Source organism: Nannospalax galili, unplaced genomic scaffold, assembly GCF_000622305.1.
Source record: "Nannospalax galili isolate Female #2095 unplaced genomic scaffold, S.galili_v1.0 scaffold336, whole genome shotgun sequence".
Classification (NCBI taxonomy): Eukaryota; Metazoa; Chordata; class Mammalia; order Rodentia; family Spalacidae; genus Nannospalax; species Nannospalax galili.
In genome coordinates this window covers 1,651,605-1,676,484 of record NW_008343385.1, presented here as the reverse complement: position 1 = coordinate 1,676,484, position 24,880 = coordinate 1,651,605, and the positions used below count along the sequence as shown (strand labels likewise).

General features: G+C 38.9%; 1 protein-coding gene across 1 annotated transcript in view; it reads left to right on the top strand.

Moving 5' to 3' along the window:
- The window catches only part of Lrrc9 (leucine rich repeat containing 9), a 93,676-nt gene that overhangs the window by 7,249 nt on the left and 61,547 nt on the right, over window positions 1–24,880 (top strand). The window contains exons 2-10 of the mRNA XM_008839494.2: window positions 8,480–8,560; window positions 8,829–9,047; window positions 10,056–10,196; window positions 10,718–10,781; window positions 11,400–11,470; window positions 14,434–14,616; window positions 16,570–16,725; window positions 20,705–20,901; window positions 21,704–21,835. Of these exons, the coding sequence (XP_008837716.2) occupies window positions 8,513–8,560; window positions 8,829–9,047; window positions 10,056–10,196; window positions 10,718–10,781; window positions 11,400–11,470; window positions 14,434–14,616; window positions 16,570–16,725; window positions 20,705–20,901; window positions 21,704–21,835 (1,211 nt within the window). The 5' untranslated portion in view covers window positions 8,480–8,512. The remainder of the gene's footprint in view (window positions 1–8,479; window positions 8,561–8,828; window positions 9,048–10,055; window positions 10,197–10,717; window positions 10,782–11,399; window positions 11,471–14,433; window positions 14,617–16,569; window positions 16,726–20,704; window positions 20,902–21,703; window positions 21,836–24,880) is intronic.

The following is a 24,880-nucleotide window of genomic DNA, read 5'->3' as shown; positions in this document are numbered from 1 at the left end:
GCCAACAAGATCAAGAATTTCTATTACATTCAGGGACTGTAACTGTCTCACCTCCAAATTAAACAAGGCAGAGTAACATGGTTTTCATGCAGTGTAACAGAGGCTAAACTAAGCTCTCTTTCAGAAGCACTGGTAGCTGACCCCCAGCCTCACTTCTGCCTGTAACTGTTCATTGAAATAGCACTGATGCTTCTATTTAGCTTCATGGACAGAATGGGGAGGGTCACAAGTGAGAATTTTGCTTTTAAAGGCTGAAGTTCAGGATTAATTCACTGTGAGTTTTAAAAGCCTGTTCTTGGGACTGGAGAGATGGTTCAGAGGTCAAGAATACTGGCTGCTCTTGCAGAGGAGCTGGGTTCAGTTTTCAGTACCCACATGGTGCTAACAACTGTACTGAACATCTGTTCCAGGAGTTCTCACTGTCTTCTGGCCTCCACAGACATTGCTGACATGGCTGTGTCGAACGCCCCCCAAGCCCACCAGGCTTGGGTCTTCAACAAGAAGGACACTCAGGACAAAGTCTGAAGTTATGTGAGGAATTTATTGAAAGGAAGGCAGGTGCAGGTTGAAGAGAGATCTCCAGAAGGAACTGAACTGTGGGGTCCCCCAGGTACTTTTTGTCTGACTTGGAGTTGTGGTTACCTAGGTGAGTTTTACTAACTGTCCCCGACCGCTTTCCGTCTCGCCGGCAAGAACGACGCGGGAGGACAAGTCAGGATCCTTCTGCAGCAGTTTATTTCATAAGCCTCTTACATAGCATACTAAGGATGAAGACCGAAGACGCCGAGAAGTGGGAGAGCTGTTGCTTATATATGCCCTAAAGGTCCCATTTATGACGTATAAGAAGCGGATTGGTTGCTGGAGATCACGCCACGGGAGGAGGCGAGGGAGAGCAGGCTCTTGTGCACGCCCCTTATGGGCGCAGCAGGATGTTTACTGTTAAGAAGGTCCAGATACCGGCGCCATCTTGTAATGGCGGCAGAGGCTGTGGCTCTCCACAGGGATCTGACGCCCTCTTCTGACCTCTGCTGGCATTGTACAACATGGGTACACTTACATACAAGCAGGCAAAACACTCATACACATAAAATAAAAATAACAAATGAGTTTTTTAAAGTAGCTATTTTTAAAAAGCAGGATAGAAAGGGTTTCTAGACAAGAAGACCTAATACTCATTTAGAAGAGGATAGGAGACCCTGGAGAATGAAAAATGGAAATAAAAAAGGATTGGCAGAGCAATGCTCTGAAAGAGACAAAAAAGATAGACCATTTTAGGCAAGATGAAGAATATGTTTATTATTTATTTATTGTGATATATGCATGTGTGTATGGGGCTGTACAGGCCCATGCATGGGTATGCAGAGCCCAGAGGTGAATGTGGGATGTCTTCCTCAATTGCTCTCCACCTTGTTTTTGACACAGGGTCTCTATTGAACCTGGAGCTTCCCAATTCAGTCAAACTGACTGGCCTGTCAAGTGCTCCCCCTCACCCCTAAGATTCTTGGGATCCTTCTGTCTCCACTTCCAGGGCTAAGATTTCAGGTGTCCGACTTTTACATGGGTCTTAGTGAACCAAACTGAGGTCCTCACGATTGTGCAATAAACACTACCCACTGAGCCTTCTCCCTAGCCTCTAAATGAAGAACATCTCTACTGAGACAGAAGTTATATTTTTTGGAAAGAAATATAGCTTTAGAGAGGAAGGAAATTGACGGGATATGCATCCCATATCACTGTTTTCTGTGAAAATGAGGACAAGGATAAGAGCATCTGGCAAGAGAGCAAGAGATAAGGGAGAAGATAGTGGGTAATGGGAGGCATAAAGGGAGGGTGGGACAGATGAAGGGAGGGAAAGAGGGAGGAAGGGAGGGAAGAAGGGAGAGAGGGAGAGAACATGAGAGAGTGGCCAAAGTTTAGGACACTATATCATGAATCCCAGATTTTTATCTTCAATCCTACTCTCATAGGAGAGAGAAAGTTTATTAGAAACATAGAAAACATTTGTTTCCTGAAGATCCAAATGAAACCATGCATTTATGGTGATTTCAGCCACTGGCTGGCAAGGTGAAATTTTCTGGTTAAAAATTCAAAGTAGAAAAGAAAGGTGACTGGGTCAATCCAGGATTTGTGATTTGAAGGGTAAATGCTCCTGGTGGTTTCTGGTTCCCTGCAGGGGTGGGGATGACTAGGAAAGCCCTTTATGCCCACAGATAAGCAGGGCTATAAAAAGCTTTCTTTGCTGGGCATGGTGGTGCTCACCTTTAATCCCAGCATTCTGGAGGCAGAGACAGGCTAATCTCTGTGAGTTCAAGGCCAGCCTGGCCTACATAGCGAGTTCCAGGCCAGTTGCAGCTACAGGGAGACCCTGTCTCAAAAGACACACACAAAGAAGCTTTTCTTAAAGTGAAAGAGGATAACCAAGCTGACCAATAGGGCATTTCATTCACCTTTTATATAAATAAATAAATATACATATATATAGTTTGTTTGTTTGTTGAGAATCTCATCCGTGAGTGTTGTATTTGCGTCATTTCCATCCTCCCAGTCCCCATTCCAACTCCTCCCATGTTCCCCCACTCTCACTCAATTTCTTGTCCTTTATTATTGTTACATATACACACAATTATAAATATACATGTATATAATGCACTGAGTCCATTTAGTGGTGCTCCTGTGTACATGTTTAGGGATGACTACTCGGGTTTAGATAACCTATTAGGAATCCCGTCCTTGAAGAAAATTGATTCTCCCTCCCTCAGTGTCCATTGATTGCCTAAAACTCTTAGTCTAGAGGTGGGACCCTGTGACATTCTCCCATCCACACTGAGTCAGAAACTTTACTTAAAAGCCCATCTGTGATTGGAGAAGGACCATAGTTCAGATGTAGTTATGTAAACTTCGGGTTTTTAATTGAGTTTTGTTTTGTCAATTAACTACTGAATTAGAGTAAGTTTTTTTTTTTTCCTTGCAAAATTACCTGGATGGCTATTTGGTGTGTTCACAAGTTCTGAGGGCTAACTCTGGCCTTGTGTGGTGGTGGGTTGCTAGCCTTTCCTTTAGTGCTCACAGACATTAAACCTAAAGTAAACAGGCATCTCTTCTGATCAGTAGAAGGGCTACAAAACCTTCCTTGACTTGATCTTCCTTCTATGGATGATGGGTTATCTAAATCCTTTCAAGGGGTTCCTTACTAAGCATCCCCTTGCCTGGCCACTCCTGCAGCCTACATTTTATTTCTCGTGGTCCAGGAATGAGGTGAAGATGAAGTTGCCAGTGGAAAGCAGGAAAGGGACGAGCAACATTTGTGTCCAGACTGCTCTGTCATGTAACAGCTCCCATCACTTCTTACATGACCTACCATTGTCTCTCACTTGAATTATTATCAGTATCCCTTAACTGGTCTTGTTTCTGCCCTGAACCCCTAGAGCTTTTACATTCAGTAGAGTAGCTAGAGGGATCCTTTATTTAAAAAATTGTTTTTATTAAATTTTGTTGTGTTTCATATAGACTATCTTAAAACAATCTGAATCATCTTTATAGCCCCATTCCCACCAGAACCCTCCCATAGCCCCACTCACTGGAACCCATATACTCTGTCCTGGGTGTTAAGGTCCACCATGTCAAGTCAGTGTCCCCAGATGTTCCCCAGGGCAAGTCCACCCACTTGCAGTCTAGTTAGATCCCTCTCATGTATTTATCCAAACACCTATCTTTTTTTTTTTAACAGAGCATAGGGTGAGGGTTTATTTACAGAGGAATGGGCACCCCCCCACTGGAAAGCCCACACTCAAATATAGTCCCTGTGACTTCCTGACAGCTACAGAAAATGGTGAGAGAGGTGCCTCCTGGCATTCTTGGCTTATATATCCTTAGCCCCTCCCCCCACATGCAGCTAAGGTCAACTGATTGGGTGGGAGGGTAACTGACTCCCCCCCTTAACTCCTTGATGTCATAGGAAGGAGGTGTGACTATAGGTCAGAGTACCCTTCCAGTTAACACTTCACCCCTTCCTCTGGCTCTTACATTCTTTCTGTTAACCTCTTCCACAGAAGTCCCCGAGCCTTGGAGGAGGTGGTAGGTATGGGATGATCTTCCTCCTATTGTGGCAAGGCACTGAACTTTTGGGTCTCTGCATCGTCAGTTTCCCATGGGCTGTTGGCCCATTTCAATGGGATTCCATCTACTATAAAAACACAAACAACAAGAAGCAAGAACATTTAACCAGTGGCTGCTATAATAACTTAACCTATGGGTGTGAACACAAATGCTTGGACAGTACTTTAGCAGGTGCATCACATCCATCCAACAAAACAATTGCAGTGGCTTCCCACTGGGGCCTATACTCTCCCCTGCCACAGGGGGTTGGCCGGGCGTGGCCCTAATTCCCTCTGGGTCTCCTGCACTATCAAGCAAACCATATAACATATCTTTATGTGAGTTTATTATGGTTTATGTCCTCAGGTAGGGAGAGGGTAAATTGGGAAACTTACACAGAGACAAGCACTCTTGCACCGCAGCTCATAGCCTGCCACCAGTGCTCCTGTGGCCCGGCCCATAGTCTCCATTAACTTTTTCTGACACATCTTGGGCCTGCAGTCTCATCCCAGGTTGGTAAATGCCCCCTCTTGCGTCCATGTGGGTGAGGCACTGGGGCCATCCCTATCTCCACACCCACCACCACATGCATTCCTCCTGGCTCACAGCTTCAGTCCCAAGATGGCTCTCAGCCATGCCTCAGTAGTCCATGCCCCGTGGCAGGCCCTGCCCCTTGGAGGAACTAGCCAATTGGGAGATACCAGGTCTATAGTACCAGATGTGTGTTCCACCCTTAGGAGCAGGCATTATATCAATCAAAAATTTGCTGGTTGTACATACACTAGACACTCCACTATTGCACCAGCAGCAACATCTTGTTTGATATGTTGATAGTGCAACATAAGGGGTCTGTTGTTGAGCAGAATTATAGGGGACGATTTTCCCCCAGTCATCTGCATTTCACCTTTTGGCACCATGAAAGCCACCCATCCAGTGTCAGGAAGTCTAGCTTAGTCCAAGCTTGATTTCTCCCTCTCCTGTGTTCGCATCAAGCAGTGTCTTCAGCAGTAGGGTCTGACACGTATCCTTTTTTAATACCAACACCATTGATGTTACTCACTCTTCCATTCAAAACCCTCCTATTTCCTACCACCTGAAAATCCAAATCTTAGGAAGGGCCTACAAGGTAACACAGTTTCTGGTCCCACAATACCTCTTTGACCTTGGATCCTGCCAGTTTCCATTCCCTTTGATATGGTCCATCACATCCATTTTCTTTGTTATTCTGCAAATAGATCAAGCAGATTCTCATCCCACTGGGCTGAATTGGTTGTTCCCTCTGCCTGGACACATGCCACCCAGATTTCATGGCTTACCTTGTCTATTCAGTTCTTTGCTCCAAATCCAGCATATCAGAAGAATTTTCTCATTCTACTCGCCCTGCCATTTTATGTCTGGCATCTATTAGGGCCTTGATACATAGGCTAGTGACAGTGAGTGGCTGAACTGAGCCCAAACTTCAGTGCATTAAGGTAATTTTCTGACCATATTTTGCTTTGTTGTGCTGAGGTTCTTCCTCACTGCCTTGACTGAATGTCTTGGTCCATTTGTGCTGCTATAACAAAATACCTGGGACTGAATAGTTAGAAACAACAGAAATTTAGATTCTATAGTTCTGTAAGCTGGGAAGTCCAAGATCAAGTCCCTAGTATCTGGTATCTTGTAAGGTTTTTTTCAGGGAAGAAAGTAGAAGGGGGAGAATGTAAACAAACTCCCTCATCAGGCTGTTACTAGGACACCTGATCCTATCCATTAATGAGGAAGGAGTCCTTATGACCTCTTAAAGACATGACATCTTAATACCATCATCTTGGCAACACCTAAACTCCAGAGGGTCCACATAGCTTCACCATGGTGGGACAGTGTCCCCAGTTCACAAAGCCAGAGTACAAATACACACTGCTATAGTTGGCTGCAAATCTTGACAGTCTGATGTGTGACCCACAGCTACCTTCTCCCAACAGTTGCTGCACTGAATTAGAAGATTATAAAACAATTGCTTAGCAAAACTTCTCTCTCTGAATTCTTTGACTTTTGGTGTGGTTTGCACAAATGACTTTTCTCTCTATCTCATGTCATCTGCTTCTCTTTAAAATATATTTTATTAATTTTTAAAATTTTGTGCGTATGAATGTATTGCCTGTATGTAGGTAGGTGCACTCGTGCCATTCAGTGCCCACAGAGCTTACAAGAGGGTGTCAGATCCCTTGGAACTGGAGTTTTGGGATGGTTGTTAGCCACCATGTGAGTGCTGGGAATTGAACCTGCATCCTCTGGAAGAGCAGCCAGTGCTCTTAACCACTGAACCATCTCTCCAGTCCCCATCATCTGCTTCTTTTTGAGGACACCTCTACCGATATGTCTGCAGGTGATGATCTTTTCCTGGCATGCGTATACATTTCTCTTTTTGTAACTTGCTATAATCATTCTAGTTGTAATTGTGGAGCAAAGACAGGAAAATGCAGGATTCCAGTTGCCATCTTTGTTAAATTTTTAATTTGTGTGTATTCCTGCATATGCAGATAGACTTTACATAATTAAATGAGGGACCTATCAGTGCTTTTAAAATAAAATTTAAGTATAACTTTATTAAAGCATGAAATACAGAAATCACACAAATCTTATTTATTTTCTCAAAGTGAATACATCCCTTTAGTCAGCACCTACCTTAAAAAATGCCTTTATCAGCATCCCAGAAGCCCCTCTTTTGCTTCCTCCTACTTGCTCCCTGAACGAATTATTACTATACAGAATTCTGATACTGTGGTTTATTTTCAGTGTGTGTTCATCGTGTGTGCACATTTTCTTTTGCTTAGCATTGCACCTGTGATGCATTCACGTTGTGTATAAAAACAGTTGTCCCTTTGTCATTTCACCAAAAGAAATGTGCAATGTTGTCCTCCTCAACAAAATGCTCAGAGAAGCGCCTAAGTCATTAGCCACCAACTGGAAACATTCTAAATGTATACCAACAGTCCAGTAAACTAAAAGACAATTAGGCATTCATAGTCTTCATAGTGAACATGTTTTAAAATGTTCTTTCCCTCACTTCTGTTTTGCCCCTAGCTCATCTTACCTTTATTCCTGTTCTGGTCACCTCACCTTTCACCTGTGCTCACAGTAACTTATGCTAACAGCTTAAAACATTTTCTCATTTCATCTTTACATAATCATGAACATGCATATATATGTACGAGTATACACATCTGTGAAGGAGTTGGAAGTGAATGGAATTATGCTGTTTTCCACATCTTGTCATACTATCATATTACAAACAATATTCTTATACTTTTTAGATAATGTATTATATAACGAAAATATTTAAATTTATGAAAAGTTTGTTAATTTTATTAATGCTATGGTTCATATCATCTGTAATAAAAGAGAAAGTGATTAATTGATTTTAATGAATATTTATTACTATACCAAGTAAACCCCAATAATTCTTCTTTAATAGTCACACTAATATACAAAAATCACACAGATCTTAGTCATCTAATTTCTTTCTAAAAGTGAATGTAACTCTTTAGCTAGTATCTAGATCAAAACTTCTGTCTTTATCCAGATTCCAGGAATCCCTCTTTTGGAACTTAGAGACTTGTGTTCAGTTTTGGGCACCACAGTTTGATAAGAAAAATAAACTACAGTCTGTTTATAAGAAAGAAACAGTTTAGGGGGAGGCATGGATGGTGGAAGGGGTCTGTATTTGAGTGGGAAATGTATGAAATTTTAAAAGCTCAATAAAAAAAGAAAAGAAGAATAATGAAGAAAAATTTTAAAAAGAAAGAAACAGGAATACCTACTGATGGAACTGAAAATCTTCAACGGGGAGCAAAGTAAGGGGGAGGTGAAAGATGACTGTTCTCTTTGCGTGTTCGGAGGGCTTATTGAATAGAAGAAAAACTGTACTTGATTCATTTGAACCAAGGTGACAACATGGGAGGAGTTTTGGCAAGGCAGAATTAGATTCAGAATACTAAAAATGTTCTTTAAATAGAAATCTTGGGGCTGGAGAGATGGCTCGGTGGTTAGGAGCACTGGCTACTCTTGCAGAGGACCCAGGTTCAATTCCCAGCACCCACTGGGTGGTTAATAAGGGTTCATGACTCCAGTTCCAGGGACTCTGACGCCCTCTTCTGTCCTCCATGGGCACTGCATGACATGAGTGCACTTACATGCAGGCAAAACACTCATACACATTTAATAAAAATAAAAACTAAATAAAAATTAAATAGAAAATTTTAGAGATGGAAAGAGGTCTATATAGATGCCTGAAAAAATGCTAGGTGAAGATTTTAACCCATAGTTGGTAGGTTTGGATTCACTTTCCACTTGGAGTGACATGACTCTAATACTTTTTTTAATTTTTAATTTTCTTTAATAGATATGTTAGTATGACCATTGTTTTTAATGGGAGATGATTGAAAGTGAAAATCTAAACCAAAGTGAAATCATTAAAGAGCTGGTGAGTCCAATCCAATTTCTTTTCAATAGCATTTGAAAGACCACTAAGTAGAACTTTTTTACACTCCTTCTGGAGCTGTAAGGATTAACTGGAAGGGTATTTCTTCTGCCCTGGAACTTTTGGAAATATAGAAAAGTCATATATGTAGCCCAGCTTTCTCTTTTGTGGGAGTACAAAAATGGCATCAGTGGAATGGATACTTTGTAATGTAAAAAATAATTTTAATATTTAAAATAGGTAGTAATTCAAATTCTTTCTTTTCAAACAGTGTTTGTGCAATGGTTTATCTTATGAGATGGTTGGACAAGAAGGATCAGATACTTCAAAACTGGAGATGTTTTTCTCAGGATACCCCTGTATAGTAGGATTATCGTTATTTCCTAATTTAACAAGTCTTACAATCGTTGCTCAAGATATAAAGGAAATTTCAGGGCTGGAGACTTGTTTACAGCTTAAAGAACTCTGGATTGCTGAGTGCTACATAGAGGTTAGTTAAACATATAATCTCACAGGAGCCCTGGATCCTGAATTTTTGACTTTGGAAAAGAAATTCATTAAAATATGTGTAGGAAGCAGGGATCAAAACTGATGAATAGTCAAAGATAGGAATTGATTGGTACGAAGGAAAAATAGAAATAAGGAATCAAGGACTAGAGAGTTGGCTCACTGGTTAAGAACAGTGGCTGTTCTTGCAGGATACTCAGGCTTAATTCCCAGCACGCACATGATGGCTAACAACCATCCATGACTCCAGTTCCAGGGGAATCCAGTGCACTTCCGTGGGCATTGCATGACACAAGTGCATTTACATACATGCAGGCAATACACTCATACACATAAAATAAAAATAAAATATTTTTTAAAAAAGAAATAAGGACTCAAAACATACACATATTCTACTTTTTGGTAATCATAGCAAATCATATCAAATAGCCAATATTACTAGCAAAACTGACTCACTTAAGCACTATGGGTTAACATGCATTTTAGAAAGCAATATCGCAAAATATATCAAGAATGATAGACGAGTACATACCTTTTAACTCAGAAATTCATTTTTTAAGATTTTATACTAGGAAAGTAATTCAACAGCAAAATCAACTATGTACATGAAGCTTTTAAAATCATCAAATGCAAATACCCTGAATATAGGGCAAATTTTTAAGACCATTATTGTAAACTTCATAAAATATTTCATAATTATTAAAGATTATAATATGAAAGATTATGAAAATATGTTAGCTGGTCTTTAGTGAAAGAATCCTGTAAAATCAGATATATATAATGATTATAATCATATAAAAAAGATAGAGCTTACTAAACTTTAAAGAAATATAAAAAAATTAAGTACTGTTACATTTAGGTGCCAATTTTTTTTTCTTTTAAAAATTTTAGCTACTCTTTCTGGATACTGGTTTTGCAATAATGAGGTCTATTTTATTAGGAGGATTAATGACAAAGCATAAGTAACATTCTTCAATCTCCTTTTCAACAGAAAATTGAAGGCCTTCAAGAATGTAGAAGTTTGGAAAAATTATATTTATATTACAATAAGATTTCAAAAATAGAAAATTTAGAGAAATTAATAAGATTGGAAGTTGTTTGGCTGAACCACAACATAATAAAACATATTGAGGTGAGATCATTTGGATAGTTTGCATGTGAAGCCAATTAGTACTGTGCAGTTTAAACCACAGCATTTAAGATCATGTCACGGTAGAGGCCAGATATTTGTGAATGGTGAAGTTAGTGTCAAGGACCACTGATGTGGATACTGTATGTTACAAAGTACAGGAGGCTTTGTATACAGCATTGCCTTCATAGGCATCACAACAAGCCTGAGAGGTAAGATGGTATTTGTTTTAGAAGGTTTTCAAAGTAGAGGTTTGGAGGCGTGCTTGACTTGCCTAGGAATATAAACACTGTGCAATACCCTGCTCTTCCACTCCCTCTATCTTTCTTCCTCTCTACTTTTCTTTCTGTCTTTTTCCAGTAATTCTTTCCAGGCTCTAATGTGGGGCTGGGGACAGAGATGGCTTCACTGAACCCACTTTCCTCTATGCTTTTGAAGCACACAGCACACCCGGGGAAATACCAGCCAGATAAGACGTTATTGGTTCTTATGATTTTTAAATTATGTGTTGTCTACATTTTTAGGGCTTGCAGACTTTGAAGAATTTAAGTGACCTCAACCTTGCAGGGAATCTAATAAGCAACATTGGTATGTACTGTTTCACTCGGAGTCTGAAATAATGCATGAAGTACCTAGATTTGTTCCTTTTATTTGGACTTTTTAAAAATGACATCATTGCAAGCCATTTTAAAATATCTTCTTTATTATTATTACTATTTATTTTATGTGTAGGAGTGTATTGCCTGCATGTGTGTTAGTGCACTCGTGTCATGCAATGCCCCCGGAGGTCAGGAGAGGGCATTGGATCTCTGGAACTGAAGTTTTGGACAGTTGTAAGCTGCCATGTGGCATGTGGGTGCTGGGAATTGAACCCGGGTCCTCTGCAGGAGCAACCAGTGCTCTTAACCGCTGAGCCATCTCTCCAGCCTGAGCAAGGCATTTTTAAATCTATGATTCAAATGTGAAACTTTCAGCCACTAGCAGTGATAATTAATGATCCAGTAGTATAATTAATGTTATTGATATGCAGGAAATGATGATTTTACAGAACTCACAAGTATGCCAGGATACAAAAATAAGGTAGAAAAAGAAATTTGTTTTTGTGATGTTGAAGATGGAACCCAGGACCTTGGATATGCCGGGCAAACACTGCCACTGAGCTGCATCTTCATCCCTAATGTTTTTAACCTTGTTTTTAACTTGAAGGTCGGTGTCTTGACCCCAATGAATGCCTAGAAAAACTAAACCTTTCTGATAACCAAATTACTTCGTTTAAGGTATGTTTAAATGAAATGATGTTTTTTCTATTTATCGGCCTGGGTTATGAACCATAACATTACAGAAAATGCACTAAACAATTCCCATTTAAGGGTTAATTTTATTGATTCCATTATTTGGGGCTCCTTGATGCTTCAGAGAATTTAAATTAGCCTTAATGTTAAATTAGTCTTAATGATTCAGCACTATTAAAACAAGTAACTATTGACTTGGCTCTTAGGATGTTATTTTTCTCTTACTTTCTCCCAGTCTTGGCTACATCTCTTCAGTTTGGGGATTTGTCCTCTACTAGCATCTAAAGAGTGGACTGCCCCTCAGTGCTGGGCTCCTGCCTCACTTCTATCTATATTCATTCCCTAAGCAGTCCCATCATGTCTTATGACTGAAAACACCTTTAATCTACTGATTACCCCCAAATTAGTCCCTTTACTTCCCCTGACTACTCTTCGGAACTATAGGTATCTCTTACCCTACCTCAAACTAATGTCCCATCCCCTAACCCCTTCTTCCTGTAGCCTTCCATGCCTCTCCAAATGACATTTCCATTCTTCCAGCTTGTTAAGCCAAAAGCCTTATAGCCACTTTTGACTCCAAATATTCCTTCATATTCTACCTCAATCCATGAGCAAATCCTACTGGCTCCCCATTCAGAATGTGCCCAGAGTCTGGCCGTTTCTTAACTTCTGTATCACTGTCAACCTAGGTCAGGACACCACCATCACCAGCCTGCTTTATCAGAGGAGAACATAAACCCCAACCTCTTCACAACCCTCTGGCTTTATTTTAATTACTTAGAGTGTGCATACATGCCCTGGTATGCATGTGGAGGTAGAAGTCAACTTTCAAGGGCCGTTTTTGTCCTTCTACCTTGTGGATGCTGGGGCTCAAACTCAGGTTGCCAGGCTTGGTGGCAGGCTCCCTTAACTACTGAGCCATCTCACCAGCCCTGTTGTTTTTTCTGTATTCTCAATCTATTCTCCTTACAGCAAAGCTTGATGGAGCCTTTAAAAATATGCCATAACAGGAGGCTGGAGAGATGGTTCAGTGGTTAAGAACACTGGTGGTTCTTGCAGAAGACCCAGGTGCACTTACCTACAAGCTTGCACGATAAGGGTGCACTTACCTACATGCAGCAATACATGCATACACGTATAATAAAAATTGGTTTAAAAGAGCTGACTCTATATATATATATATATATATATATATGTGCCGTAACAAATCACTGCTCTCCTCAGAACCTTCCCTTGGTGTCTCATTTTGTTCATAATAAAAGGCAATACTTCCAATGACCCCTCAGTTGAAACATAATCTAGTCCCACCACCAGCCACTCTTTCTCTGACCATAGCTTCTGCTGTCCTCCCATTTGCTAATTCTTTGCCTAATTCTATCTATTGCTATCACTGTTTCCTGACTGTACTTGGCACAGCCTCACCTATGGCCTCTGCACTTGCTGCAGTGTTCTCACACGCCTTCCCTCTCACTTTAGAGGACATGGCAGTGGCCCCCGTGGCCTCCACTTGCAAGAGCTTGCTGCTAGCTTGCTGCTTCTGCTGTTTTTCATTTCCTGTTGGCATAGCTTGTGCTAGATCACAAGCTAACTGGATACAGGATCTGTACCTGTTCTGCTGGCTACTCATCCACAATGCTTAGTGCTGGACAGATAGTAAACACCAGTAAACACTTGCTAAGAAGATGGGTGGGTGGGGGGCTGGGGAGATGGCTCAGGGGTTAAGAACACTGACTGTTCCTACAGAAGACCCGAGTTCAAATTCCAACACCCACATGGCAGCTAACAACTGTCCGTAACTCCAGTTCCAAGGGATCTGACAGCCTCTTCTGTCCCCTGAGGGCATTGCATGACACAGGTGCACTTACCTACATGCAGGCAATACACGCATACACATAAAATAAAAATAATAAATAAAAAAGATGAAGGGAAATAATCAAAAGGATTTAATGATTATTATGTATAATGCTGCTTAAAATATGTCATTTATCACTTAGACAATGTGAGGGTGAAGACACTTATTCAACCACATCATATGAAAATATTGAAGAAAGGTGAGTAGGGAATAGTTTTGAGTTGATCAGTATAAATAGATCTTTTTTTTTAACCTAGAGAAAACTATAAGAGAGCATCACAAAGCAGTAGGACAGGCTAAGTAAGTACTTTAAAAGAAATTGGAGTAAAATTTTATCTGATTAGTCAAATGACAAAGGAAATCCTTGATATGAAAGGCTGGCCAGCATCATGTTAACACGCACTGTAGGAGGCTCCTCTGGGCAGGGGCGGTGGCCATACTAAGAGTGAGGCACGGAGGTAGTCAGAGTCTATTTGAGTAATGTCAGCAGCATCATTCAACTTGCATACAGAGTACATGTGAGAGTTAGCTCTTACATATGAACTGTATTCTGTAGACAACACAGAGTTGTCACACTTGGTTTTTTTTTTTACAGAAAAATTCATTTTTAATACAATTGACACTAAGATGCACATGTGTTTCTAATCTCTATATATCTGATTATTTCTAGTCACGGTTACTTTCTGAATCATCAGGTAGATTTCAATGGTAATGTTTTTCACATCTACTAATTATTAAGGAGCAAATTTTTATGCTTTGAAGAATTATTATTATTATTTTAACAAGGAGCTATTATAATATGACCAGAGATGACCTGTGGGAATAGTAAACTAGAATTTGTGTTGATTGGTTTGGAGCACTTAGGATACATAGAAAATGCATAACTGTCTAGGGCCTGCCATTTAATAATTATTTATCTTTTCTTCAGGAACTTAACATGTTTTTTACTGGACAGAACCATTTTAGCCACATAAATCTCTAATGTACTTAAATCTGTAAGCAGAATGTATTGCACTGGATTGTAGGTGATCTTAAACACATCCTTTCAAAATGAGCATTCATAATCAATTATTGAACATTGTCATTTCTGTTTTAGGACCTTACTAACTTGACCAGGCTGCCTCAACTAAAGGATTTATGTCTGAATGATCCACAGTATAAAACAAATCCAGTTTGCCAGCTGTGTAATTACTCCACACATGTGCTGTATCACCTGCCTTCTCTTCGTAGACTTGACACATTGGATGTATCAGCAAAGCAAATCAAGGAGCTAGCAGATGTAAGTGCGCTGGGATAGGTATCTGTGACTGGTTTGACTGTTAACTGCTGCTTTCTGACTGGGTCCACAAATGGTAGGTAGGTCATCACTTCTTGACTCCAATTCTGATTTTACCCGGCAAGCAGGATGTTTCATGTAACACTATACAAATAATAACATTCATGGTAGAATTTGATATTAACACTGAAAGTGGGAAACAGGTATGGGAAATAAGTATAAGTAAGTTGCTTATTTGGAATTTAACATAGCATCTTATATGTCATCTATAGCAAAATAAACTATTCCATGAATGCATTCTTGTTTCAGATCTAAAAACTCATTGGAAATTCTTTTTAGCTATCAGAGACACATATTTTTGTATTGGATTTTTCCATTTTTTTCTAACTACACAAAATAACCAGAAACATCTGTCAATTTTCTCTTTTTCTTTTCTTTCTTTCTTAACATATGCTTTAGTGTGTGTGCATGTATGTGTGTGTGGTGCATAGTTTTGTGGGCACTTGTATGTGTTCGTATGGAGGCCAGAGGCAGACTTGAGATAACGCCCTCTATTGAGCTCTACCTTTTTTTGTTACTTTTCTTTAAAAAGTTTTTTTTAGGATTTCATACATGAGTACTGTATTTACAACATTTCCACCTCTTCCTCTTCTCCTCCAACTCTTCCTACATACCCCCACCCCCTCTAAATTTCTTGACTTCTTTGATTATTACTGTTACATAAGCATATATGTCTATATTACATACATATTGTTAAATATACTTAACATATATAAATATATATTACAGTCATTCTTTCATATTATTGTTACATACACATACACACATATATATGAATAATCTGCCAAGTCCATTAGTGGTGCTTGTTGTACATGTGTTTAGGGCTGGCCACTTGGGAGGGCTTAGATGACCTATCAGGGAGCTCTCCCCTGGAGGAAACTGATTCTTCATCAGCAGCCATTGAGTGCCTGTACCTCTTTATCTAGAGGTCAGATCTCTTCACCTTATTTTTATGATAGAATCTCTTACTGAACCTGGGACTCACCGTTTGGCTAGACTGGGTGACGCAGTGAGCCCCAGGGATTTAATTGTCTCAGTGCCCCAATGCTGGGGCCTACCTTTTCCATTTATGCTGAGGCCCCTAACTCAGGTCCTCATGCTTGTGTAGCAAGAACTCTATCCACTGAGCCATTTCTCCAGCCCCTCCAATTCTTAAATTAAAGTTCAGATTTTTTTATATATATAAATTTGTTCATATCAGCTGCCAGTTATTTCCTCCACTAAGTGAGACTTCATCAGTCCCTCTGTTCCCATGCTGGGATTTTTGGCTGGCTTGATCTTGTGCAGGTCTTGTGAATGCATTCACAGCTGCTATGAGTTCATGTGTGCAATGGCATTGTCATGTCTGGAAAATACCATTTCATTGCAGACATCCACTGCCTACTCTTCTGTGATGATGACTGAACCTTGCAGGGAGAAGTATGATACAGTTGTCCTATTTGCAGTTGAATCATTCTAAGTGAGGTTCATCTTGTTTTTAGGCAGGCTTCAAATAAGAGAATTATACTCAATTTTACATTTTCTTTTAAATTCTTTTTAATTTCTTTATTTTCCCTGAGTTAAGTTGAAATAATGGAAATATTTATAGTATTGTCTCATTAGCTAAATATTTTATAAATTAAATTCTCTCTGCGATATCTTCATTTTTTGTCCTGGAAATAAATGTGAACATGCCACGTACCTGCACACTAAACACAGGGAGGCTCTTTGAAATGATATATCTTGCTGTACTACATTTAAGTGCCAAATCTGGGAGCACCATCACTCTGGCTGCCATCATCTGTAGCCAAGCTAACACAGCTTCCAAATGTATGTGGAACTTGTTATCCTAAATAACATTAACAATTACTTGTAGTTTGTTTTACTTACTCTTTTGTTTTCTATTCTTGTTTTTAGACCACAGTGATGAAAAAAATAATGTATTACAACATGCGCATAAAAACAGTTCAGAGGCATCTTAGTGAAGAACTTGAAAAGCTCAGTGACAGAAAATGCAAGTTACAAAAGTTACCAGAAGACCGAATAAAATTATTCAACTTTGCCAAAAAAAATGTAAGATTTAATAATGTAAAATGTCAGTGGCTATATTGTAGGGAAATCATCAAAGAAGACAGCAAAATCTGTGTGTGTATGATTGATACTGATTTGCAAGTCATTTACCCTAAAATATTTTGATTCCAGGCATTCTGTGTATAAAAATCTGCAAATCAAAAAAGATATAGGAGCTGGAGAGGCTTAGTGAGCAAGAACGCTTACTGTGCTAGGCTTCATAGCATGCTTCTAGAATCCCACTGCTCCTCAGGCGAGAATGGGAGGCAAAGCAGAATTTCTGGACGATTGCAGGCCAGCCAGCGTGGCCTATGCAGCATGAACGAGGTGGAAGGTGAGGACTGACACATGAGGTGGTCCTCTGACCTCCACACTTGCAGCTTGGCACACATATGCCTGTATTCACTTAGAGATGTGAGGTGTATACACACACACACACACACACACACACACACACACACACACCCCCCAAACCAATATACATGTGAGTGTGTGTGTGTGTAGTTGGGAAATTTTTCAAAAGCTGTGTGATTCACTATGATTCAGAATGTTAGAAATGTTGTTGTATTTTTATTGGACACCTGTAGGCTGTGCTCAAAATTCATCTTCTTATTTTAAGTGCTGAAATACAGCTTTATTAGTACTATTAAAGCATACATCAAGGGAAAACCTTTAAATCAAGATTTTAGTAGTGTATGTGCTTTTAATTTCTAATAAATTAGATTTATTTTATTAAAATTGGACCCTGAAAAGTTAAGGGGCATTTACTTGAAAACAGAACCTTGTCTATATAAAACTTTCTGTAACTTAAAGCACGAAGAAATAATGTATTATTCAACAACTGGTGTTAAAAAATGTCAAATTATTTGGAGTAGGGGAGTTGTGTCCTTAGTTTACACTTTACCCAAAGTAAATACCAATGGGGTAAAGAATTACATGAAAACATGAAAAAAATCAAGTCTAAATAAGTAGATGAATTTATTTTATTGTTCTTAACCTGTCAAATAAAATAAATCCTAGAAATCACAAAGCAAATTGAACTGATGAACATCACAAAAGGATGATTTTGTACTGAAAAGAATTAACAAGGGTAAAGACCCCGAGCTGAGGAGATGGCCTGGTATGGTCAATGAAGTGCTCGCTACGTAAGCATAAGGACCCAAGTTACATCCTGAGCACCCACAAAATGCTAGGTGTAGTGGCATGTGTTTTTAATCCCAGAGTTGCGGGAGCAGAGATAGGTGAATCCCTGGTGCTCACTAGTCAGCCAGCCTGGACGAGTTGAGAAACTCCAGGTCAGTGGGATATCTTGTCCTCAAAAAATAAGGTGGGGGCCAGATTGAGCTCTATGAGATCGAGGTCAGCTGGGCCTACATAGCAAGTTCCAGGTCAGCTGGGGCTACAGGGAGATCCTGTCCCCACCAAACAAAACAAAACCAATCGACCGAACAACAACAACAAAAAACCAACCAAGGTAGATGGTAACTGAGGAATAGCGCCTATGGTTTCCCTCTGGCCTCTACATGCATGTGCACATGTGTTTGCACATGCACTTCCCCAACACAAAAGTGAAGAACAAATGTCTGAAAAACTATCTTCAAGCAACATGACACAAAGAAATGTTATCTTTAGTATGAAAGTATCTATGAAACAAGATTTTAAAGTAGATGCACAGGAAAGTGGAGGAAAATATATAAACTAGCACTTTAGAGAAGAATATATTTATTATTTTTTTAAATTTTATGTGTATGAGTGTATTGCCTGCATGTAGGTAAGTGCACCCGTGTTGTGCAACTCCCGTGGAGGACAGAAGAGGCTGTTGGATACCCTGGAACTGGAGTTACGGACAGTTGTTAGCTACCATGTGGGTGCTGGGATTCGAACCTGGGTCTTCTGCAAGAACATCCAGTGTTCTTAACCACTGAGCTATCTCTACAGCCCCTACAGGAGAATATATTAAAGAGACTAATGAACGTGCCTGAAAGAAGTGCTCATTTATTAATTTGCAAGTGTTAGCTAATGTATCATGAAACCATTTTCACCTATAAAACTATCAAAGCACAGCATACAGTAGTTTTAGTCTGCTGAAGATGAGTGTAGGACTCTACGCATCACTGATAGAAATGCAACTGTGGTCACACCACTTCTCAGTGCTCCTAGTGCACCCCCAGCTCCTTCAGTCTGTTTTCATACTTATTCTGTGGTTATTCATCACTACTCTATTGGTAATAATAAAAACTAGAAGCTACACAAATATTTAACTAGAGGAAAAGTTTCTATTTTTTTTTTCGGTCTTTTTGAGACAGGGTCTCCCTGTAGCCCCTGCTGGCCTGGAAAGTTCATCATTTTTAAGGTGGAATACTGTGTCATCATTAAAAACATTGAGGGGCTGGAGAGATAGCTCAGCAGTTAAGAGCACTGCAGAGAACCTGCGTTTGGTTTCCAGCACCTACATCAGGCAGCTTAAAACCACCTGTAACACCAGCTCCAGAGCAGCTAATGATGCCTTCTTCTGGTCCTCACAGGCACCTGCACTCACAAGCACAGGCCAGCTAGAGCTACAGGGAGACCCTGTCTCAAAAACAAAAAACAAAACAAAAAAATAATTAATTAAATAAATAAAAAGTAAAGTCTTAAAAAAAACACACACCAAAAAAGCCCCTAAGGTTTAAATCAATTTAATGCCTTTACTAGAAGTGGGCAAGTTTTCATTATGAAAATTAAAAAGATGTTCTTAAAACATTAATAAAATTTAAATTATTTGAATAAAAACCACAGGACCAAGATGTCATTTTATAATCTGCCATTTTTGCATATAAATGAATAGATGGCTTGAGTAACCCTTATCTAGAATGCTTATGACGATTTGGGAATCTTTCACATATTTTGGAATATTTATATGGACTTTACCAGCTAAGTATCCTTTGTTGACATATCAAAAATTTGTCAAAATTTCAAATTTTGGAGCTTTTCGAATTACTGATGTTCAGATTAAGGATGCTCAATCTGTGTTAAGTAAAATCTGCAAGAGTGAGAAAGAATAGTTATATGTTATATAAATTGTAGACACTTAAAAATATGTAATTTGTTTTTAACAGCTAGATATAACGATGTTAATGAAGAAATATAATTAGTATTTTTCTTTTGAAAAATTTTATTATTTTTATGTGTATGAGTGTACTGCCTGCATGTGTATAAGTACACCCTTGTCGAACTGAAGTTATTGATGGTTGTTAGCCACACTGTGGGTGCTTGGAATCGAACCTGGGTCCTCTGCAAGAGCAGTCGGTGCTCTTAACCATTGATCCATCTCTCCAGCCCCATAATTTTCTTTTAATATACTTTGTACATTGCAGTGTCTTGAAATCCTACCATAGTGCAACAAATGAGACTTTTCGCCTTGGGCACAGAATTTAAGGTAGTACCCAAAGCCTTCATAATCAAGATAAATAATATATAGTAATATTTCAAGTATCCAAATTAATGCCACAAAGCCCATTACAGAAAACAAACCCCAAAATATTAAAATCCAGTTTTGAGACATTAGAAGACTGAAAAGCAAAACTATATCTCTTTTTGTGTATATTCTATGATTAACAATTTCCTAGGATGCTATAATGGAAAAAACATTGAAAAACTGAAAAATTAATATCTTAAAAATTGCATTTTTGAAGTTTAAGTTTTTATTCACACCCAAACCAGCATTTCTTATAATTTACTTTAATAAACAAACTCAACAATATTTCCTGACCTATTTCTTTGTCTTATTTTCAATTAAGAGACTACCAGTCAATTTTCATAAAAATTGAACTTAACCTATTTGACATATTTTTGAAAGCTTGGCTAGTTATATAACTACATTTCTACTTTAATCATTTAAATTGACTAATAAATCTCACTAAAAAATGAGTATCTGAATTAAGACTTCGCCTTTACCACATTCTGTTTTTATTTTGGCTCTCTGGTACATTGTTTTCAACAGTTGGAACAGGAATTAGCGGAACTCAAGGCATCTGGCAAAGGGAAAAATGATAAAGTCGATAATGATAAAGTAATTGAGGTTGAAAAACCAAGGAATAGTGAAACTGTCGTGGAAGAATCGGGTCTGCAGCAGAAGATATTGACCAAACTAAATGCCTTAGATGAAAGGATAGCATTCTGGAACAAGAAACTAGATGAGTAAGTTCAATGAACTGTTGGGTCGGTGAGATTTAAAGCACAAAGGAACAGGCATATTGGGGGTTTTGGCTGAGCTCAGTTTTCTAGAGGAATGGAAAGGATTATAGAGCATGAAGCAAATCCAGTTCTTAAGATGTACAGGCATCACTGGTTCAAAGCTGGGCTTTAGCTGAAAGCCGTTCTTAACTAAGCCCAGTGAGCCTCTCTGAGCAGCTTGATGTCACATCTCCATTTTTCTTGCAAACTGAAAGAGAGTGCTACCAGCACAGAAACTCACCAGAAGGGGAGACCCAGCCAAGCACATCTGTGGTACAGTCCTCAGTTCACAGTGCTCTTCCATTTACTAAGACGTTAAGTACATAAGGCAGTTGGCCCTACAGTCATATCAACAATAGTAACATTTGGAGGCAAAAAAGGGGGGGGGGGGGGGGGGGGGGGGGTCGCTCCATACCATGTAACCCTCAAACAGCCATTGAAGACACAAGTGTTATTAGTACTGCCATTTTTGCTGACAGGGTTGTGGTATAAGAAGGCAAAATGACTTGCCTATGATTTACAGCCATGTTGGATCCTAGAAAGTCTTCTCACCTTCTCATACTTTGAGTGAGGTTAGCAAAGTTTGCAATGAACTGCCAGGATAGAATACTTTGTGTCTGGCTTAATTGTTATCACTAAACTTTCTTATCATTTAAAAAAACACTGATGTTAAACTAAATTAACAAACCGCTGAATTTGAATTTTAATGTTTCATATCTTATGGATATGTGTGTGTGTATATATATATATACATATGTTTTGGTAGAATTGAAGCAGTTTATCGTTCTGAAGTAAAACAAAAGAAGAAAAGCTACAGCTTACTGACCCCATTTTTGTTAACTGAGTTGGAAACTGTGGGAAATATCCATTTTGAAGAGGGCACTCAATGTGATGACTGGTAAGTTTGGAACTTTATAGCTTTAAAAAGTTATAAGTACTTGGATTATGAACCAGATTATCAACATATAGCTTTAAAATATCTAATTTTCAAAGCATTTCTCATCAAAATATTCATCTGTTGAAAACTGGCAGTTACCTATTTCCTGACTAGATGTTTATTTTTACTAATTATCTTGGGCCAACCCTGAGGACATATCAACAGTGTTACTCAATTTCCTTAACCAGAGAGCAGAGTGTAATTTAGTAAAAATGTTTATGCTCAAGTATTGCTTTCATGCATATTTATATTGTTGCTGGGTGGATACAGTCCTGGATTCTGAACACTAGCTAAGAGTTCTCAAAGCAAGAACAGCAGGAATGTCATGGCACAGCTGGCAACAGCAGATTGCCACCATGGAAGGCTGTCTCAGGGCTGTCCTGCAGGCCAAAGGTCAAAGTGGAAGCTGTTGTTGAGGGCTAAGCAGCCAGTGTGAACATGGGCTCTGCGTGTTGGAGGAAGGTAGACACTTAGAACAGGACTTCAGGTGAAAAGCCCATACAGACAAAGATGGAGACAACCAGAAACAAGTGGAACCTGGGCATCCATGCCTCACAACCAAGGTCCACCTGCTGGTTGAGACAAGAAAGTGGTTGTGTTGCCTCAACTAGGGAGCACAATTAGAAATGATCCTAAAAGAAAAAGGGTCCCGAAGAAAAATGTTATTAATTATGAGTTCCACATTTCTGGTCATTTTCTCCAACTGAGGAGCATGCGAAACAGCCAAAGGTTGCCCGAGACCCACATTAGTGACCTAGGTATGTGGAGATCCACCATATGGTGTGCGAAACTGCAGAATGGACCTGCACATCACCCTGGAGCATGATGTTCCTCAACATCAGTGGCAAAGCAGGTTCATATTTTTATGGAGTAGAATGCCAAGTTCTTAATAACTTTTAGAACCAGAAGTGTGATTTTTAGTATCACTTTAAATCAAGTGGTGAATCAGGGGTCTTGGGTACTTTGGGGAAAAATTTTGAGGAGCTCTTTCCAAGGAGAAAGGGATCTTTTAAAATACTTTCTTTTCAATGAGCCCATGTTACCATTTTTACTTTGCCATAATACTTGAAACTTTTATGTTCAAGGCTATGAAGGATATTCATGCCAATCTCCACATGAATAAGCCTTTGATTTTTCAAATGTTAAACCTGAAATGCGTCTGCAGGGTGACAAATGCGGTCTTCTGTTCATAGTCATCACTCATCACATTTAGGAAATAATCTTTTGTTAGAGTAATAATATGTTTTTGTTTCTTTTTACTACTTGCAAAGTAACTTCTTAACAAAATGGGTTTCATGATGACTATTTTCAAATAAAGTCACTCAAAAGCCCCTTCTTTAATGATTTCAGCCTGACAGTAAGTTAGAGTGCTTTGATGGCTTTTGATAAGATCCACTAAGCACTGGTTTGGTTTTAGTAAGAATAACCTTGATCTCTTGTTTTAAGGAGATAATAAAATATATGTTGGCAGATTTCAAGGACTATCTTTTACTTTCAGCATTCCACAAGCTTGGCCACTTTAGATTTATTCTTTTATGTATGTTAAAAAATAACACTTAAGAGCCTTAAATTTCTAGGTGCTTCATTCTAGCTGTCTTATTTAAGGATCAGCTTGTCTTTCATTAATATTCTTAAGGTCAAGGATTTATCATTTAAATACAATGTACTTGAATAGAACTAAGTTTTCTATTTAAATAACCTTTATTTCTTCAGCAAAAAGTGCAGATTTCTAATTGTGTATCATTCATTATTTCTTAACATTGTTTCTTTTATGAAATATAATTACTGCTGACACTTATTTTACAGAGACTTACTCATTAGGTGTGCTGTTGCTGCGGTTAGCACTGTTGTTTTAGAAGCAAATTATTCACCTGTGTGTTACCTAGTGACATCAGTCGACACTCCACAAGTGCAGACTCTGAAGCATAAAGACGCAATGTGGTCCAGAAGCTTTCAACATCTCTACAGATGTAGCATATTTAGAATAAAAAGAACTTAAGGCACCATAAAGCAATGTAGGAGTGGCTCGATAAGCTGTTTTTTTTGGAAGATAAAATGCTTCATGTGCCTTAACATCCAAACATTTGACACAGAACTGGATGCATAGCCAATATAGAATTACTGAGTTTTCCGTACCACTTAATAATCATTTAATAATTTCACTTTTTATATATAATGAAACTTGATTTTTTATTTTTATTAGAGTATGTTCATAGTGTAAAATAATAGGTTTCATGATGACTATTTTCAAAGATGTATTTATTTTATGTGCATGAATGTTTTGCCTGTGTGTATATATGTGCACCATGTGTGTGAACAGAGGCTAGAAGAAGGCACCAGATCCCCTGGCACTGGAGTTCAGTCAGTTGTGAGTCACCATGTGGGTGTGGAGAACAGAACCCAGGTCTTCTTCAAGAGCAGCAAGTGCTCTCAACTGCCGAATCATTGCTCCAGCTCTCACAATGTTTTTCATGTGTGTGTATAATATACTCTGATCATATCTGTGCCCCACAGTATCCCCTATTCCTCCCTTTCCCTTTCACTTCCCAAATATATATCAAGACTTCAAGCTATACTGTTTTAAGGGACTATAGCAATGAAAATTTTTGTTGCATGCTCATAAGATACTTCTTGAGTCTGTCAGTTAAACCTTTTTCTGGGATCTTGCAGTGAATTTTCATAGATGAGATTGAACTTCTGTTATTTAAAAGCATATGCACGCTATACATTTGTTAAAAAGAATCAATCATTTGTATATTAATTGTTTTGCGCCATGGTGTGTATTAACTGATGCTTATACATTCAGTTTTCACCAAACAGGTGAAGCGCCCAAGGAAGTGAGGGGTCATCACTTTCCTAACTCCTAAAATATTTGCTACTGTTAGCTGCTCTTTCCTTATAACTCTCTTGGTTTTTGTGCTTAAACATCTCTGTTTTCTTCTTATGCTTTCCTGGACTTTTCTCTTCTACTCCTGGACTTTCACAATTCCTTATAGCTACAGTCTC